At 51.7% G+C, this 19061-nt stretch overlaps 1 protein-coding gene across 1 annotated transcript in view; it reads right to left on the reverse strand.

Moving 5' to 3' along the window:
• Positions 1-19061, reverse strand: part of FRAS1 (Fraser extracellular matrix complex subunit 1) — a 59440-nt gene that overhangs the window by 5985 nt on the left and 34394 nt on the right. Inside the window, exons 22-51 of the mRNA XM_088164324.1 lie at positions 18500-18637; positions 18279-18311; positions 17537-17668; positions 17235-17360; positions 16600-16847; positions 15289-15428; positions 14939-15101; positions 14131-14266; positions 13622-13818; positions 13147-13300; positions 12594-12857; positions 12291-12479; positions 11779-11898; positions 11181-11360; positions 9252-9376; positions 8563-8703; positions 7784-8011; positions 7327-7440; positions 6190-6340; positions 5549-5708; positions 5164-5326; positions 4725-4971; positions 3831-4175; positions 3465-3625; positions 2962-3109; positions 2661-2866; positions 2083-2239; positions 1382-1582; positions 573-760; positions 135-410 (exon numbers count right to left, since the gene is read on the reverse strand). Coding sequence (XP_088020450.1) covers positions 135-410; positions 573-760; positions 1382-1582; positions 2083-2239; positions 2661-2866; positions 2962-3109; positions 3465-3625; positions 3831-4175; positions 4725-4971; positions 5164-5326; positions 5549-5708; positions 6190-6340; positions 7327-7440; positions 7784-8011; positions 8563-8703; positions 9252-9376; positions 11181-11360; positions 11779-11898; positions 12291-12479; positions 12594-12857; positions 13147-13300; positions 13622-13818; positions 14131-14266; positions 14939-15101; positions 15289-15428; positions 16600-16847; positions 17235-17360; positions 17537-17668; positions 18279-18311; positions 18500-18637 — 5231 coding nt within the window. The remainder of the gene's footprint in view (positions 1-134; positions 411-572; positions 761-1381; positions 1583-2082; positions 2240-2660; positions 2867-2961; positions 3110-3464; positions 3626-3830; positions 4176-4724; positions 4972-5163; positions 5327-5548; positions 5709-6189; positions 6341-7326; positions 7441-7783; positions 8012-8562; positions 8704-9251; positions 9377-11180; positions 11361-11778; positions 11899-12290; positions 12480-12593; positions 12858-13146; positions 13301-13621; positions 13819-14130; positions 14267-14938; positions 15102-15288; positions 15429-16599; positions 16848-17234; positions 17361-17536; positions 17669-18278; positions 18312-18499; positions 18638-19061) is intronic.

The raw sequence follows: 19061 nt of genomic DNA on the forward strand, positions 1-19061 counted from the left end.
GAGGGAAAAACCAGCAGCAGGCTTAGGGAAAACAGTGCTGGATTTCCTAAACCAAATCACCCCTGCCTCCCAGCAAGTCCCAAATCCCAGGAGATGTCAGGCTGCAATCTCTGTGGCCCCCCAGCCCCACGTACCCTGTGGTTGACGCTGGTGAAGGGGGTGTTGTCCGTGATGGTCTCGAAGGGTGACCGGGCTCCATTGCCGTCCGTGGGAGCAGCCACTTCCCAGCTGAACTGGATGGAAGACTGGTTGATGCCGGCCTCGCTGCAGCGCTCCTTCATGAGGGTGTACTTGGGGAAGTGAGGGTCACAGGGAGTGACACACACCAGGGGGTAGCCTGGCGAGGGCGATTTCTTAGCCCCCTCCTTGGTCACTTCTTCCACGCGGTCGTAGTCAGCCAGGGTGACGACCTGTGCGGAGGCAGGAGGGCAGCACTGAGCTGGGGCTGAGGGAGAGGCTGGAAAAAGCCATCCTTGCCTCCCACGTTGTCACTGCAGCTCTGCATTTTATTTCCAAAATCCCACTGCGGTTTCCGGTCTGTACTTGAAGGGCACTAAATCACATGCACTCACCACGGGAGGTGCTGGGAGAATCAGGCTCCCTGCTGCCTCCTGATCCAAAATAGTCACTGTGGCAGTGCTGGTGTCTCCTAGAACTGCTTCCACCGGATCATCTGGGCCCAGCACCAGAGAAAAGGACTCGTGCCATTCCCGGTCTTCGTTGGACATGATCTCCACCTTAAACATGATGTGGGCCACACCTGTGGGGGCGAGTGCAAGAGAAACAGAGAAGTTAATTCATCATCAGAGACTGCTCTGAAGTTCTCATCCAAACCTTGTGCAGCTGCTCTAGGCTGTGACCATGGAGACATTATGATAAAATACGAATTATAAATTTTATTTCTCCTCATTGCTGCTAGTAATTTACTCAGAGGAGTCTACTAAAAACATAAAACTCCAGCTATGACAACTGATCCAATCGATCTGGTGATAGATTTACTAGCAGATGCCATCTGAGGATTAATAATGACTGTCTTGTGTTGGCTGTCTGGAGGAAAAATCTGGGATGCAAAGCACATTCCCATGCCTCCTCTCCCTCAAACCAGTGTGCAGAGGTGTTTGGTGAGGGCTTCTTGGTCCAGCAACATGGCCTGAAGTGTTCACAGCCCTACATTCCCTGTGGAGGGCTTTTCTCTGCCAGGTGCCAGTGCTTCTTCCTCTGGTCTGATCACCTTTCATTTAATACGTCAGCTTTTTTTGAGTAATAAAATCACAGCAAACTTCATGCGAAGTTCCCCAAATCTCCTGGGTGTTCTGACGCACACAAAACGTCCCAGGTCACGCCCCCACCTCTACCCCTCCCTGCCAGGGCCCTTCTTCACCTGGGCTGAACTTGAGCATGCGGCTCTTGGGGTAGTAATCCAGGCCGGCCTGTGCGGAGCCGTCGCGGGTGCTGCAGCGCACCCTGGATGTCCTGTTCTGGTCGCCCCTGCGCACCACGGGCACATTGAGCACGGCCACTCCCTCCGGGCCCGGCGGCTCCCGCACCTGGTACGCCGCCTCCTCGAACTCGATGGTGGGGGCTGCAGGGAGAGCAGCGAGGGAAAAGTCTCACCAGGGTCTGCACCTCTGGCTGCTTCAGCTCAGCTCCTTTCAGACCCATCTGACTTCGGGCTAAACCTAAAGAGGGCGTTGGGCTACAGAGGACGGCAAAGGATTCTCCCATCCCTGCCTCCCACGCACCCCCAAATCCCCACCACGTCCTGGTGCTCCAGCCCTCGCTGGCTGTCACACCAGAGGGACGTGCCATCCCTCTGCTCCCACACAGATCTCTCCAGGCTGAGATGCTGTGGAGGGAGAGGAACATCTCCCACAGGAAGCACAGCAACTCCAGCTGCAGGGGAATGGCAAACAGGTTTAATAAGCACTCTTATCCAACCCCTCCCTTCAGCCCGGCCCAGGGCACACCAGTGACCTGCACACACGGCTGTGGCACTGAAGGCATCCACGTGTACTGCACTGCTGGGACTTTGCTGACTCCCTGGGAACCACCACCACATTCCTGTGGAGCAGCCTCACTCACCATCTTCATCATTGGTGACAGTTATGGTTGCCACGTCCACCTTCCCAATCCTAGCTCCACTCCAATGGTTTCCAAGGGGACTACCCAGACAGACCTGGAATTGCTCTTCTGGTTCAAAGGCAGAGTCGTCACTGATATGAACACTGCAGTTCTTCACCTAAAGCCAAGAGGAGAAAGCAGCAAACACTGATAAATCTGATAAAGCCATATAAAGGCCAGGGCTGTCCATCCTGGAAGAAATCCTTCTATTTTTAGGGTTGCTACTTCAGTGTGGACAAACCACACTGCTGCACGATGAGACAAAGCAGCAAAAGCATCTCCTTCCACAAAGCCACAGCTCTCTGTACAACAATCCTGACTCCTCCTGACGCTTCACATTTGCATTTCACAATTTAACCAGTTTAATCATGAAACACCCAAACCCTTCAGAGCGGATCACACTGCCAGGACAATAATCTGAGTTATCTGAAACCAGCCTGGACAATTCTGCCAGCTCCCTCTGATGACAAAGAGCCGAGGAGATGTGAACCTTTCCCAGCTTTGGCTCTTTGCTCCCCCACGAGGCAAGCCCAGCTCACCTTCTCCCCCTTGAGGAAAGTGATGCGAGACTCCTCTGCATCCCTCCTCTCTGTGAAGTCCTGCATGACCTGTGCTGTCTGGCTGCGGGTGTAGCACCTGACAGAGGATTCGTAGCTCAGGTCCCCCGTGCGGAAGATGGGGATGTGCAGGGTCCCCTCCTTCTCCTTGGCCCTGTAGGTGTCCTTGGTGAACTGCATGCTGGGCACTGCAGGGGGCAGAAACAGAGCCAGGCAGTGCTGAGGATGCACAGGGAGCCAAGGGGCTGGAATGGAACAGACCCAGCTGCCAGGGATAACTTACCATCCTGAAGGATGTCATTAATGGCCACGATGGCTTGGAATGGCTTTGCCAGTTCAGCTCCATGGGGGGAGCTGAGGTAAACTACAAATGTCTCCAGCCCTTCTATCACTGGGTACTGAGCATCATCCAGGATTGTCAGGGTGCAGAACTGGGAGGAAAGTGGAATTCCTGCTATTAGACGTACAAAGCTTTACAATCACATTTGGGAGTCTAGTGTAAAGCCATTATGTCATTATGTTTTCTGAATCCATTAATCAATGTAAAGAATGTTCTATGTAAATCCAGCATATCATTTCAGAGAACAGGCAGCCATCCTTGTCCTGGACGAGGTGGCATGACCAAATCTCTCCTGGCTGGAGTGATGATGGGATGGGAGTCTGTGCCTAGCAGACTTATTAACAGTTCTCAAGTGGCCCCAAGAGGATTTTCAAAACAAATGGCAGATATGCACAGAAACACAAGACGAGTGTCACCAGGCAAAGCAGACTCAGGAGGCTCCTCACCTCTTCTGTCTTGCCTGGCCTGAACTCTATTTTCCTGGAGCTGGGGACATAATCAACCCCCGGGCTGGCCGAGGGCGGGTCCGATGTCCGAGTGGCACACCACACCGACGTGGGCGTGGAGAGGTCAGGGCCCTGCCGGAGCACTGGGATCTCAATGTGTCCTGCAGCACCACATGCACGTGAGAGAGAACAAACTGAGAGAGCAGCCATGTTCCACAAGCCTTTCCCTTCAGCACAGCTCCTGCCCGCAGCCTCCCCCTCGGCACATCTCTGAACTTCTGCCGTGCCCTGAATCGCTCCTTCTGACACCTCCTCGTGGTGAAAGGCTCTGCAGTGAGCAGCCCAGCACAGCCCCCTGCTCCTCACCTGCAGCCTCGCTGACGGTGAAGGTGGCATTCCCCAGGAACACGGTGGAGGCGTCGTTGGGACCGGCGATGACCACGTTGGCCGAAGCCCGGCTGCCGATGCGGGCGTTGTCCGAGGCGTCGGCCAGCACCACCTCGAACTCCTCTTCCTCTTCATACTCACTGTCATCGATCAGAGTGACATCACAGGTCACCACGGTGACACCCGGCCCCAAAATGAGGCGGCTCTCATCCGACAGCCCCCGGGACTTGAAGTCGGAGCCGGATTCCAGCATGTAAAGGCTGCTGCCCTTGGCTGATTTGGGGATGGTGTAGCAGATGGCAGACACGGTGCTGCTGGCATCCCCTAGGAAACAACAGGAAAACCCCATAATTCTGTGGAAATACTTTCCATCTATTTGAGGGAGACACTGATCATGTAAATAATAAAGCAGCATTTGGAAAAGAGGATGAGGAACGACAAAGAACACTATCCCTGCTCCTGAACTTGGATAGCCTCCAGCTTAGACATGACTTCCAGGCATGCTCCTAATCCACACTCAGGAAACCGGTGGCACTTGCCTATTAAAGAACACACAGCCCAGTGACAGGGTCCACATAAAACACTGTCTAGATCACAGAGACTTAGCAAACAAATACAAGGGTTTGTTCCTGCTCGTGCTGGGAGTTGAAACAAATCCAAACTCTGGAAGCTTTAACAGCAGAGACAGGAAAGGTAAAAAAATAAACAACACTGCCCAGTGTGTTGCTTGCCATTGCAGTTGTGCCACATAACCTCTTTGAAAACATCAGAGGAGACCCCAAAACCATAAGCAGGCAAAGCCCAAGGGTTTGGGGGTGAGGGTTCCCCCTCTGCACGTGTCCCTCCCATGGGGCTCAGCCTGTCCTGACCCACCTTTCCTTTGCACGGGAGCCGAGAGGAAGCCGGCGCTCTCACTGACGTGGAACGTGCTCCTGTCAAACTGCAGCGTGGGCTCATCCTCAGGGTCTGTGATGGTGACAGTGGCCCGGGTGACATTCCCCAGCAGGGCATAGGCTGGCATGCTGAGCTCCACGGAGAAGCTCTCGGTGCCCTCGAACACGTCGTCGTCATTGATGGCGATGGTGCAGGCCTTGGTGTCCTCCCGCTCCTCAAACTGCACCTGCAAGGCAGCAATCCAGCTGCTGTCCTTGGCCTGGACCAACCCATTTCACCCTGGTCTGAGCTGCTCCCTCTTCTGACTTCACAAATAAAACACACCCTCCTTGGTGTTTTTACCACTTGTCATCCCAACTTTCCTCCAGGCATTGTGGCAGGTACGGTCAGGCCGTGCCTTTGCCGTGTGCTCACCCACCTGCCCTGCATACTCCACGTAGTCCTGCTGTCCAGGCTGTGCTCTGGATCCAGACGTGGCAGTTCCCTGCTCCGTGTGGCACAGGACAATGCTGTACTGCTTGAGGTTCCCCACCCGTCTCACGGTGACACTCACGGAGCCAGCGCTCTCCCTCACCGTGTAGCTGCAGAGGGATCAAACACACACAGATAAGCCCGTGTGTCTGTGACACTGAGCACCAAGCTCAGGGCGAGAGTGGAAAATCCAAGGCACAATATCAATGGGGGACCTGGGGATAGAGCAGCTGCTCCATGGTTTAGCCTGGCAGGCCCCTCTCCTCACTGACAGAATTTCCTTGCACACTGCAGGGAGCTCAAGTAAGTGCTGTGACCCTGGTGCCACTTACGTGGTGTGAGTAAAGCTGAGGAGGGACCACTGGATGTGGAAGATGTTGCCGCTGACCACGTTGGGTTTGCTGTCCTTCACTAGGAACTGAAAGCTGTCCGTGGTCTCCTGCACCTTCTCCTCATGCAGCACATACCGAATGAGGCCCTGGTTCACATCCTCTGCCAGGAGGGAACACCCAGGGAGTCAACACAGAAATGCAAAGGCAGTTTTGAAGATGAGCAGTGTGGATCTGCACAGCTGCAGGGATCAGGGATCACAGTGGCACAGGGAGCAGCTACCCCCTCACCTCCCCTTCCCTCAGCCCTGCAAGAGTGAGCTTTTCCCAGGCTCTGACTCTACACCTCGGCCAGACTGTGATGATCAGATGCACTTGCAAGATCTACAACCCCTCTTGACTGCTCCAAGTCACATCTCCAGCTCTAACAAGCCTGGAGAACCTGGGGCAACCTACAGGACACAGGTTGGTATCTCTAAGAAATTAGAGGATTTCTGCAAATGACAGCAAAGTTCAATGCTTATTTTCAACACACTTTGGACACCTGCCCCTTGTCTTCTCCCCTCCCACCTATTCTTTCCTTATTTTTACAAACTGAATCAACTGATGGAAAAAAGCAGCAGGAAAAAAGCCCAGCTCCATACCCTGTGTAAAAGTGGTCAGAGCCGTCCCTGGCTTCAGCTTGTTCTCCACGTGGCCATTTCTGGGACCTGCTGTTATCTCATAGATCAGCTGTTTGTCATCTGTGTCAGGATCTGTCGTCAGTAATTCCTTCTTAGTGATGAGATTGGTGGCCTGCATTAAAGCCAAACCAAGGGAGTAAAACTGAAGCTCCAGCAGTGCAAGTCTGATTGACTGTTGATAAAAAAAGCCCAACCATCCCTCTGTCAAAACAGCTCTCCACGAGGGAAAATCTAGGGATGTGAAAGTACAGAGCAGTGTTGAACAGAGATATCCCACAACGTGTTTGACAGCACAAGAAGGATTCAAATTTTGCCTCACATATGGTTAGTTTAATTAAAAAGACAGAAGGTGGCTCAAAGGAAAGCAAATTCCAAAGCAGCTGCCCAGCCTTATTTAGCTGGGGCTAAAAGCTAGGACAAATATTTGGGTTTCACTTAGAAACCTCTATTCCATGAGCTGTGCTGATGCTTAGGTAAAAAAAAAAAATCTGCAAACAGCCTCAGATTGAAGGATCACTCAGGACAGTTCACACAGCTCTGGTGAGCTTCCAGGAGAGCCTCTTTCAAATGCCCTCACATGGATCTGATTCAGTTCCACCACATTTTGCTTTCTCTTAAAAAACAAGATGTTTTTAACAGCAGGAGAGAGAGAGAAAATTGAGTTGCTTGAGCTGCAGGAGTGCTTTTCCTAAAGTGAGGAGTTTGAGCTGAGATAGCCATTTCTTAATACAACTTCTTGCTACAGCATCTTCCACTCATTTTTTTATTCTGGGAAGAACCAAAGTGTTTCTTTACAGTTAATGCTGGCTCCTCAACAACAAGCCGAGAGTTTCCTGGGGTTTTGTTCACACTTCAGCACAACAAAGGCATGGTACAGCAAGAAATTCGGGCACCATATCCTTAAAAACAATATATATCTCTGCCATGGCTGCTGCAACACATCATCAAGACATCTCCACCATCAGCAAAGCTAAAAATGTACCCTGGGGTGGATATTCTCCATCACAAAAATTGGAGTGCTGAAGGGTGAGGATGTTCTCCTGCCAAGCCCCTGGAGCAGCCTGAGCAGCAGCCCAAGCTGAGGGCAGGCAGGTTTACCTGGCCATCCGTGTACTCCAGCCACTGCAGGCCCAGGTTGGTGACAACCCTGGGTGTCCTGTCATCCACAGGGAGGATGTCCACCTGGAAGCGCTGCGGTGCTGCCGTCACGACCTGGCAGTTCAGAGACACGGGGGTTACTGTGGGGGTCACAGCCCCACCATCACCTTACCAGCCTGGTCACAGCCCCACCATCACCTTTCCAGCCTGGTCAGAGCCCCACCATGACCTTACCAGCCTGGTCACAGCCCCACCATCACCTTTCCAGCCCGGCTCCCTCCAGCTCTGCTGGGGTGAGTTTGCACACACAGAGGACAGGGAGAGGAAGGAGCGAAGGCATCACACAGCTGGGAACACTGAGCCCTCGCCTTCAGGGCAGCCACAGCAGCTCAGCCCGCCCTGCCCTGAGAGGAGGAGCTCCCCACGCCATCCCCTGCCATCCCTGCTCCTCCCTGACCTTCTTGGCTCCGTCCTGCACCACGAAGAGGGCGCTGGTGCCGTCGGTGACAGTGAAGGTGAAGCGGTCCCTGAGCGCGCTGCCGCCGCGGTGGCTGTAGGTGACGCGGTGCTGCTGGATGTCACCCATGGTGAAGGTGGTGGCCGGGACAGGGCGCTGCCCGGGGCTGCTGCGCTCGAGCAGTCCGTGCCGGGGTGCCTGCACCACCCTGAACGTGATGGACTCCACCTGGGCCCAGACATGGAGGGACAAAGCTGGGGACACCACAGGGACTCTGCCCAGGCAGCTTCCCTGTGCTGCTGCTGCCAACCAGGGCTAGCGCAGCACATTCCTGATTCCTGAGCCCTGCCATGTCCTTATCCCTCTCCCAAAGTGGCTCCCTACAAAGCAAGGCACATCCCACCCAGCTACTGGTTCAGCTGGTCTGAGACAACTCCATGAGCACAAGAGCAACACTCCTGCCCCCAGTCCTGCAGACATTCTGGGCAATGTGTCCCTTGCCACTTCTGCCAGGGCAGAAGCAACAGAACTCTTTGGGGCAGGATTTTGGCTCAGGCAGCCAGATCTCTTGCTGCAGGGGAAGTAGCAGTGAGGTAGAGCCAGCATTACACAGCTCAGCCTCTGGCCAGACCCAGGAAGAGGAGCAAGTGCCATTTTCATCCATGCTAAGCATAAACTCAGTGTCAAGGCCACAAGTCTTTAAGCACGAGCCTGTTCTCCCAAGAGCCCAGGTGTGCAGCAGAAGAGGGGAGGGAGGAGGCCAGGGGGTCCTGCCTTACCTCTGTGTCAGCATCTGTTGCTTTGAGCTCAAACTCGGTGATGGCTTTTCTCACTCCTTCCTGAACTGTCATCCCAAAGATTTGCACTATGGGTAAGGAGTCATCCACGGGGTTTATGGTGATGTCGAATGTCTGGCTCACCTGGGACAGGAGGAAAGGCCTCTCTTGATGAATTCAGCCTTCTAAGAGTGCAACTTCATCACAAGAGCACAGCAATGCCCAGTTCATTTCATTTCAGCCTTGTCTGGTGAGTAAATCTGAGCTGCTAAGCCCAGATCACATGAACAGAACCTTCTTTATCCCTCCCCACTAATTAATTCTCCCTTTTTCCATGATATTGGTGGGCATCCACTTGCCCTCCCCCTCTCACTCTGTTTTGCCCCTCTCCCTCTGGCAGCTATGCCTTTTCTCTCTCAAAAAGCAGACAAAGGCATTTCTCCAGGCCTTGACTGTTGTCACCACACCAAAAAAAGCTGATCAAAGCTGAGCTCTGGGAGCACTGGAAACCAGGCACTCACATCTTGGTGAGCCAGCCCCACAAGGCCACATGGAAGGTGGCTTCTTGTTCCCTGCACAGGGCTTGCTCCCTGTCCTGAGGGATGTGGGAAATGTCACAGCAGGAGAAGAGGGAACAGCCACCTCTGCCCACAGCACCTTCCTACTGGGGTAGAAGCCAGGCTGGGACTGACCTCGTTTCTCCCATCAGACACAGAAAAGGTGAAGGCATCCCTGTGCTTTTCTGTGTCACTGGTGTGGATGTACTGGATGCTGCCAGAGGCCAAGTCTGCCTGGCTGAAGGAACTAATTCTTGTCCCTGGAAAATGAACAATGGGGGGGAAATGTGAATCAGAGAGAGCAAAGCAGGGAAAAACTACAGGAAGCAGGACATATTTAGCCACAAGAACTCAGTTTTGGCTGGTTCTGATCCAAGTCAGGCTGCCCCATGAACCTCAGCTTCCAGAAGAAGTCCAGGCTTCTTTTGACCTCATTCTGTTGGGAGTGGGGCTCCCTGGGCAGAGGGGGAGAGAAGCTGGGAGAAAAATGGTCCATGTAACACTTGGATTGTCACTGCTGGGCAGAACCAACCCAAGCATGGCATCACTGAGCATGAGCTAAAGGCCTCCTGGCCTCACAGCACTTTTCCAAAATGCCTCTGCTCTCTCTGCCCCTCCTTGTACCCCTGCCTTTAGTACAAAGTCCCTTTTTCAGCAGTGATTTATAGTGACATCTTTACAGGCCATTAGGTGTGACACGACCACAGAAAGGTACCTGACAAGCATTTTAAAAAGCACATGAGCTTTTTAAATCTGCTTGCTGTGTTCAACAGTTTTAGTGCTGTTATCAACAAACACCCTGACAAGAAGTTTGCCACCAATATATCACACTAAATGGCTGCTGACAAGTGATGGCCACACTACAAAAGACACCAGGATCTGATTTAAATAAACGAGCCAAAAAGGAATGATCAGCTAATATTTCCTCAGAGCTCATTAGCTGTAAAAGTTTGGGTTCTCTTTTCAACACTTCAGTACTCTCTCCTTAGGTAGAGAGGTCATTTAGGTAATTTAAATCGTGATTACAACTACTTCTCAGTATGTGACTCTGTATCTTTATTAGTCCCTCACAGACATGAAAATGCACAGAAATCAGAATCATCATCTGATTTTAAATAACAGGAAGAATAAAGTCCTTAATTCAAGTCTCCAAAGTACAAGATTCACTGGTTAGTTTGCAATTTAGACAAAAATACTGCGAGTTTTTAATTTACTCTCAGCAGGGAGTAGTTTGCTTACTATATCTCATTCATTATTCCTGCCCTCTCAACACGTTTTTGGTGAGAAGATGAGGCAAACCACACACTCAAACTGAGCTGTACAGGGACTGTCTGCATCTTGAAAACACACAGCAGATACTTCCACTTTAATCTCCTGTTAATGAGAAATCTCAAGCTAAGAAGAAATATAATCTTAGATGAGTATAATAAAATCAGAAGAGCGTATTATATGACACCACAGATTGAGATTAATTCATCAGAGAGGGGCCAGCACACTCACAGTGTCAGCAGGCATGAGAGGCAGCTCTGAAATTCAGATCACATGAGCAGGAGTGACCAAACCCCCTCACTGAACAACCAGAGCTCACTATCCAGCACAACCACCACAGCCCAACACTGCTTCCTGGTAAACTTGGAGGACAGTTCCCTTCCTCCCTCCAAAGCACAGCTAGGGAAAGAGGCTGGCTTTTAGGGATCAAGACTGGCCAAGAGGGGGACAGAAAGCAAGCTGTGTGTTCACCAAGATGGGCTGTTTCCAAGGACATTAAGGGATGGATTCTTTGGGGCACTGTGCTGTTCACAGCAAAGGCCAAAGGTTTTGGCAGAAGCAGCAGTAGGGCCATAAATTGGCCCAGAGGCTGAATAAATCCTCAGCTGGGATTATTGGCCTCCACTCATCTTATTCCCCAGCCCTCTGGGCTAATGGCCCTTTGATTTCTAAGAGGAATCAGAATTCTGTGCTGCTGCCTCTGGGCATGTTTTTCCTGCAGTGCATCTTTAGGGCTCAAAAGCCTCCTCAAAGGAGTGTTTTGGTGCTGTGAGGGGCCAACACCTCCCTGCTCACCTGGGGAGGCCAAGTGCTCCAGATGCCCCAGCTGTGGCTGCCGGGTGACCTTGTACTGCAGCTGGGAGGCCTCGCTGTCCTGGTCAGTGGCCGAGAGCTGGAGGGTCGTGATTGTCTTTGCTGAGTTCTCATCCAACACCAGCCCCTTGTTGGTGATGATGGAGGGGGGAAGTCTGTCCTCTGGAAGGGTTAAAACACAAAACTGAGTTAGGACAGTCACACTCCTTCCCTTTGATGCTTGTATTCAAGAAAACAACAACAGGCCCACAAACATTTTGATAATTCCAAACCAGGAACTTGGGGCCTTGCTGTTAATCAGGGATGGTAACATTACAACGTCTTAAAGACAATCTAAACAGCATGAAGATATTAAGGGGCATTTCTCTACCTTTTCAGTGAGTTTGTGAGAAGCCAAAGAATGAACCCTTACATCTGCAAAACCTCCCCATGCCCCTCACGTCAAAGCCCTTTGAACTGACAGCACATCAAAACTGCATCTCCAGAAAGACGTTTTGCCTTGCAGTACATGTGGGATGGGAACCTGTGAGCAGGCCTGAGCTCTGCAGCAAAGATAAGAAACTTCAGCACCACTTTTTACCTATTACATGGATGTAAAACATCTGGTCTGTCAGTTTGTTGCCATCTGCATCCATCACGTCAAAGGTGAAGGGGAAGTTTCCGCTGGGATCCCCTTTCCTGTGGCTGTACATCACGTGCCCTGGAGACAGGGACAGCAGAAAAAAGATGCTTTATTGCAGGCTGCAGCAGTTAATTCTTACTTTGGAAGCAGTCTGGAACTATCAGCTTGGGGCTTGACAGGGCTCCTGGATTTGGGTTTCATTACTTTCTTTCTTTATTCTTTTTTTCCTGCTGAGAGAGACTTTTTAACATATGTTTAATGACAAATGGTTCTGCTCTAACTTAACAACCTGCCCTTACTTGTTCCCCTCTCCCTTCCCTACTCAGCTCATTGTTCAGAATCATGGAACATCTTGAACTGGAAGGGACCCAAAAGAACCATCAGGTCCAACTCCCTGCTCCTCACAGCACTACCTAAACCAGCCTTGGTTTATACACTTGCTCTGACGACCTAAAATCCAGCACTCTCACCTTTGTTTATATCAGCCTGGGTGAAACTTTTGAGGGGTCCTTTGGCAGAGATCTGGACTGGACTATCACTTGTGGTCAGCTGCAGCTGGCCCCTGCTGGGGTCCCTCCTCAGGACAAATGTGATGGCCGTGTCCCCTGAGTGACCAGCTGCTGCCTTCAGGTGCCGAGCTGTGAGCCGAGCTGCAGAGCCTGCACCAGAGAAAGCAAACCCACATCAGCTGCAGCCAGCCCAGCCAAGCAACTGGATTATGCTGGACCACCCAGCAGCACCAAGAAATGCCACTCTCATCCCTGTGCCCGTACCAGCTGGCAGCTGCAGGTCCCTGTTGACAGCTACCGTGGGTGGCTGCTTGCTTGGCAGCTCCATGGAGAATTCCAGCCTCCCTGCCTGCGTGTAGAGCCCGTCGGTGAGGGAGAAGCCAAACTCATCTGTCTGTGCTGTGGCACTGCTCTGGGTGTAAACGATCAGCTCATCCAGAACGTCCTGGTAGGTGAAGGAGGAGCCCCTGGACAGCACCTGTCCCTGCTCCAGGGCCTCTGCTGCGCTCTGCCTTCTGCGGAGCTGGCCTGGCAAACAGCAGAGGGATCAGCACAGCCTTCACCTGGCACCCTGCCCGGCCTGGGCACTGCACACATGCCACCTGCCAGCAGGGACTGGGACAACACAAACACATGCTCTGCTCCCTTCTGCTCTGCAGCAAAGAGTGAGGGACAACTCGCCAACAAGAGAGTCCAAACTGTGCTTTATCCCACATGCCAGGCTCCCCTCTCCCAGCAGGGGCTCTTACACACACACGTACAAAGACACCGACCAGAAAGACTCCCTGTGCCTCACCCCCAGCCTGTCAGGACATACCGTGCTCAGGACTCTGGCTCACCACGATGACCAGCTCGCTGCTCTGGGTGTCCAGGTCCTGCAGGCTGAGGGAGGCGTTGGTGACAACCACGGCTGAGCCCTCCTGCACCCGCACGGGCTCCAGCACCATCCTCGGGGGCTCGTCGTTCTGCCGCTGCACAGAGGCAGAAAAAGGAAAATGAACACGGGGAAAGACCCACCCCGATGAAACACAAGCTCCCAAATGACAGTACTGGCATCACCAGTCCCTCCAGATCTACCCAGCATTATGGCTGCTTCCAAGAGGGAGGAGACACCAGAGCAGTAAGCCCTGGGCAAGAGGCTACAATGCACAACTGTCCTTGGGCATCACATCCTCTGTGCTAGGGGAAGCAATCTCCCTTTAATCCCCTTCCCACATACTAAAAAGGAAGGAGTAAAGCTTGCCCTTGAAAAGTGTTTGTGTGAAAGGAGAGAGCTCTGGCAGCTGCCATACCTGGATTGTGATGTTGATGCTCTGCACCTCTGACTGGCTGAAGCCATCACTCACATAGAAGCTGAAAACATCACTTGTGGGCTCAATGCTTTCATGGACACTCTGGAAGTAGTAAATGCTCTTCTCCAGGACATCTTGAAGGGAAAAGGAGGCATCTGTGGTCCCTGCAGACTCACTGTGCGGGCCAAAGCTCTCACCTGCAAACCAGAATATCGCTGGTGAACGGATGCTCGAGTGGCTGATAAACTCCACATAAACCCAGCAGGATGGGGGGAAGAAAGGCACATTGTGAAGGCTGCACAGGAGAGATGTTCCTTTCTACAACCTGGCTTCCCATACCTCGTAGCTTTTGAGGGAAGAAACATGAGCTGTGTTAGAGTGGGCACTGGGGAAGCTGCAGGTTTAGATGCAGCACAAGTGATCCCCTCCATGGGATATGACAGATGTGAATCCTCTTAGGAGCACAAACCAGCCAGGAAGAAGAAGGGAGAGAGAGCCAAGCAGTTTACCTGTCCTGGTGTTTTCAATGTAGCCATACACAGGCAGAGTGACCATGGTGACCCTCAGGTGCTCCTTGGCAGCAGTATCATAATCAGCAGTGAAGTGCTGATGAGCCAGCAGCAGGACCCTGCCTCCCTCATCCACCTGGAAAGCAACAGCAGACAACACAAATCCTTCCTGAGGGAGGCTGCCTCTGTGGAAGAGCTCTGGAGTGCTGTCCCATCCTCCCCTAGGTCTGCTAATGAGGAATTCAGCAGGGAGGTGAGGTGGGATGGGAAGAACAAAGCCTGCCTGGGCTCCTAGAGCAGCCTGTGAGTTTTTTATCAGGGCAGGAAGGGAACTGGCAGAGTCACGGTGACCTCTCAGAAAGCAGGACCTGCATTTCTTCTTGTGAGGCAAGGGAGGGGGAATGCAAAGCTAGAAAGGAGGGAGATGACTTCCAAAGGCTTTGATGAGGAGTGTGGAATGCTCTGTGTCAGTCCAAAGCACCAGGTGTCTTCAGACTTGTCTTCTGCTAATCTCTTACACACAGGCTGGTGAAATTAGGCATGAAATACTGAGTAGGGATAAATCTGACTTGCTCCACTGATAGCAAGAAGATACCCTAGGGACTAAGCAGCTCCTGACTGGAACAGATATGAACAGATGAGGTTCAGGGATGCAGATGGACTGCCAGCCTCCTCGGGATTTGTTCACCCTTTGCAGGGCCCAAGTAACGCTACGTTTTATTCAGTGATTTTCCCCCAGTCCAGGAAAACCGTTCAGTTGCTCCCTGCTAAGCCATTCCTGTGCCCAGTGTCCTGGGCAGGCACTCACAGTGACATGGTCAGCAAAGGCCATGAGGGCAGGCGGGGCCAGGGCAGATGTGATGGTGATGGTGAACATCTGTCTGTCCAGCCGGTTGTTGTCAGCATCCAGGACTGAGAAGTGGAAGATGTCAGTAATGGGCTGATTGCTGGTCTCAAACGTGGTGGAGTAGCTGTGGAATCAGGAGACAGGCAATCAGGGAGCATCACTGACCCCCAGGCAGAGAGGTGGTGTCTCAGTTCCCAACCCTCCTTCACATTCATTCCCAGAATTCTTTTAAGTAGCCCAGAGATCCCTGGGGAAAAGCCCACTGAGCTTTTAACTGGTATGGCTTGAAGGAGAAGAGTGCTCTTTGCTACCTGATCCTCTGGCTGTCGATGTCTTCCATGGTGAAATTATAAACCTTGGAAAGCTCTTCATTGGACATCCTTAGGAGGGTTCCATAGGCTGGCAGAGATATCAACTGGATTCTGATCTCTGAGTCAGGAGAATTGTTGTCCTAAGCATGAAGAAACAAACCAAATCAAAACAGGGCAAAATCAGCCATTGCTTTGTTCCACTAAAAATGGAAGAAGAGTGTTTTATAGGGAATTATACCTGCCTAGCTGGGTCAGACCCACAGATGAATATTAAATGAAGCTCTGCTGATGAGAAGAGAGTCAAGAGGGTTGACATTTTCAAAATATACCACAAAATGTATTTTCATTTTCTCTCAGCTCAGAAGGGCTTTCTCTATGTCCTTGTATCACATTAACACAGTGTCCCAGACATAAACCTGGCATTTTCATTTTCAAAGTGCTTCACACTGAACTAAATGTTGACTTTGTCTCTTTTCAACCACATTAAGCACAACCACACTACGGTATCACAATTCAAATGTCATCTTTCTTAGAAGAGTTTTGTTAGGTGGTTGGAAAATAAGAGGCAGAGCAGAAATCAATACATCAACACATATGGGTCAGGAGTGAAATCCTCTTTTCCCTATCTGTCCTCTTACTCAGATTAAACCTGAGCAGCTCCCTTGTCAGCTTTCCTCTTTAAGAGGAGGACAGGACAGATTCCAGACTGATCCCTTGAAAAAAAAAAAAGAAATTCCCAATCATGTGTCTGACAGCCAGCCTCTGTCAGCCCAGGTCTCTCCAGCCTCACACCGGTACTGCCATCTCTCCTCACTCAGGAGGTTGCTACATCATCTGCAAGGAGTACAGAGCTTTCCTGGGAATGTCACCAGCAGGGTAACTCTTGCACAGCACACGTGCCCTAGGACCAACTCAAGCTACCAAGCTCTGCAGCATCTTGGGGTTGTTTAATCCTTCCCTCTTCCAATCTGCCCAGAAAAAGAACCAGGTGATTTTGGAAGGTGGGTGAGGGGGCTGAAATCTTCAAGAGATTAACACTTAGCAAATCCATGTGTTTTATTAGCAAGTCTGACAGAAAAATCTGGGATTAACTAGGTTCTCATGTTTAGCATGGCAGTTCACCTCTGCTACAGTCAAACGGGGATAACCTTAAATCCCTGTGGGATGAAAGAGTCTGTTATCCCTTTTTGGCAGCAGCCAAAACTTGAGCTCTCTACCCAGAATCCACAGCTGACAGCAGAGAGGTGTGTGGGGGATAAGGAAAGGGGGGCTGGCAGCGTTCCCTGGGTTTAGAAACAGATGCAAACCCACCGTGTAAGCGAGGTGCTGTCGGGAGAGGGTCACAGAGCCTTTGCTGGCCACGGTGACAGCCAACAAACAGCCTGGGGCCAGCTGTGGGCCGTGGGTGTCCAGCTGGGACACGTCCACCCTCAGCACCGTGCTGACTGTGGTGACACCGTCGGTGACAGAGATTTCCATGCTGTCCTCTGCTGCTGCTGAGCCATCGTGCACGTACTGCAGGGCATTCCGAGTGACGTCCTCGTAGGTGAAGGTGTCACCTTCCCAGGGAGGAGACACACGAAAGAGTCAGAAAGACTCTGCTCAGAGCAGGCATCCAACTCAAAAGGCCTTAATCAAGAACTAAACCGGCATTTAATCCCATCCTGCCAGGCCTGTGAGTTATGAGGACATTTATTAAGGAGCTGGCAGGGCAGAGGAAAAGCTGTGACCTTCCCAATTGCAGGGACACAATGACTCTTCGTGACTCTCAAGGAGTGCACCAACCCTCCTTTTCTTCCCAGCTCTTTCATGAGCTCCCAGCTAGATAAGGCTTCCCTAGGGATGCATCCTTATCTGCTGGGGGCATGTGTGTCCTCCTGCTCCCCTAAACCAGCCAGGCTGATAAACCTCTCTCCTGCACTGAAGGAAACTCTTACTCCACTCACCTGCTCTCATGAGCTCCTGCACATCTGTGCTGTACTTGAGCACAATGCCATGATGGGGAGGTTTCACCAGCTCAAAGAAAAGACCCTCAGGAGCTGTATCCGTGTCACTTACAGCCAACTGGATCCCTGTGCCAGGGAAAGAGAGTGAATGGAGCCAAAAAAAAAGCATGATTCAGTCAGTACAATTGTGGAGCTGCCCTAGCCCAAGAGCTGCGAGTTGCACGGAGATTTTTTTGTCCCCTGATGGTGCTCAGGCTCTATCAGGGAATTCTCTCACAGGCTGCCCCATGCACCCCACTCACCGATGGTGGCTCTGCCCCCCTGGCTGACCTCCAGGAACGGAGCTGCGATCTGGAAGACGGGCGGCTGCTGCTCGCCAGAGAGCAGGTGGATGACAAACACCATCTCCGGGGTTGTGTGCTCCCCACCGGACACTAGGCACAGACAGCAACCACACCTGAGTGCAGGGATGGGTCTGCAGGGACTCCTCACCTGTCTGTACAAAAATTCCCCATCCCACATGGCTGACTCATCTCCCACCTTCCCAGCCCACACCTCGGTCTGTGGACATACACACAGTTCACAAAGGCCAGGAGCATTTCTCTCTGCCCCTAACTCAGAACGTGGACTTCTCCTTGCTGGTAGAAGCCAGAAAGCACATGGAAACAGAAGGATGTGTTAAACAGTCAAGCAGCTTATCTGTGGCAATTTAACTGCAGAAATGTCTCTGCACTGTATTAAAAAAAAATGAGAGTGTAAAACTCCTTGTTTACACTGGGAGGACAACAGGAATGAATCAGGCTTTTAGGACTGATTCCAGGCAGCCAGTGGAAAAAGATGTCTCTAGCAAGCTGCAGCTCAGCTTCTGTAAAAAACTGCTGGGAACCAGACAAATTCATATTCCCCAGGCACGTGCATTTCCAGAAATCCCTACTGAGTGCTCACAGGTGTGCCTGCAGCAGGACAAAGGAGTACCAGGCAATGGGAAGGGCAAAAGAAAGATGAAAATTGCTCTGGCCAGGACAGAACAAGTGGCTCACATACCTGTGAATCGGAAGTTCACGGACTCTGGCAGACCTGGCGGGACAAACACAGGCACAGAGTGAAGGTGGTGAGCACAGGAAAGAACGTGTCGATGTGGATTGGAGGATTTTGGAGAAAGCAAGTGCTGCTGTTTAACTGGGCAAGAGTCTTCCCTGAGCAAGGAGGAAGAGCAGCAGTGCAGCTGCCTGTCCCAGCCCTGCCAGGAGCACTGGGATGCTCACCTGCAAAGGAGAAGGCCGTGATCTCCCGGAGGTGAGGGGCGGCGCTCGGCGGGCGATAAGCAATCCTGCCGTGGTTGATGTCTGCCTGGGTGAAGTACCTGGCTGGGGACAGAGGCCTGTCCCTGTGCTCCACCATACCTATGGATGCAGAGACACCAGCATTACCAGGAGGGATTAATTACTCCATCTGATTCCACAGCTTCCTTTGATTTCCCCGGGTACTTCTTTGTACTGGTTCCATACGGATGTAACTGCACCAAGGATGGGCTCTGGGGACCAGAGAAATTAAACAGAGATTCCTCACTTAGGCATTTCTTCACATAACCTCTCACTGGAGAGGTGGGAAGCAGAAAGGCACGGGACACAACATTCAATATTATTCAGACAGTAGCAAAAACTGTCTGAGCTCTGCAGCACATTCCTAAAGAAGCCAAAGGAATGGGGTTAAGGAACAAAGTGTTTAAAAGCTAAGGAAAGAGGCCAAATGGATTAACAGGTGCCTCCACAGAATGAGACTCAGAGAAGAAGAAGATGTGCTCAGAAAAATGGCAATGAATGCAGC

Source organism: Sturnus vulgaris, chromosome 4 (assembly GCF_052056855.1).
Source record: "Sturnus vulgaris isolate bStuVul1 chromosome 4, bStuVul1.hap1, whole genome shotgun sequence".
Lineage (NCBI taxonomy): Eukaryota > Metazoa > Chordata > Aves > Passeriformes > Sturnidae > Sturnus > Sturnus vulgaris.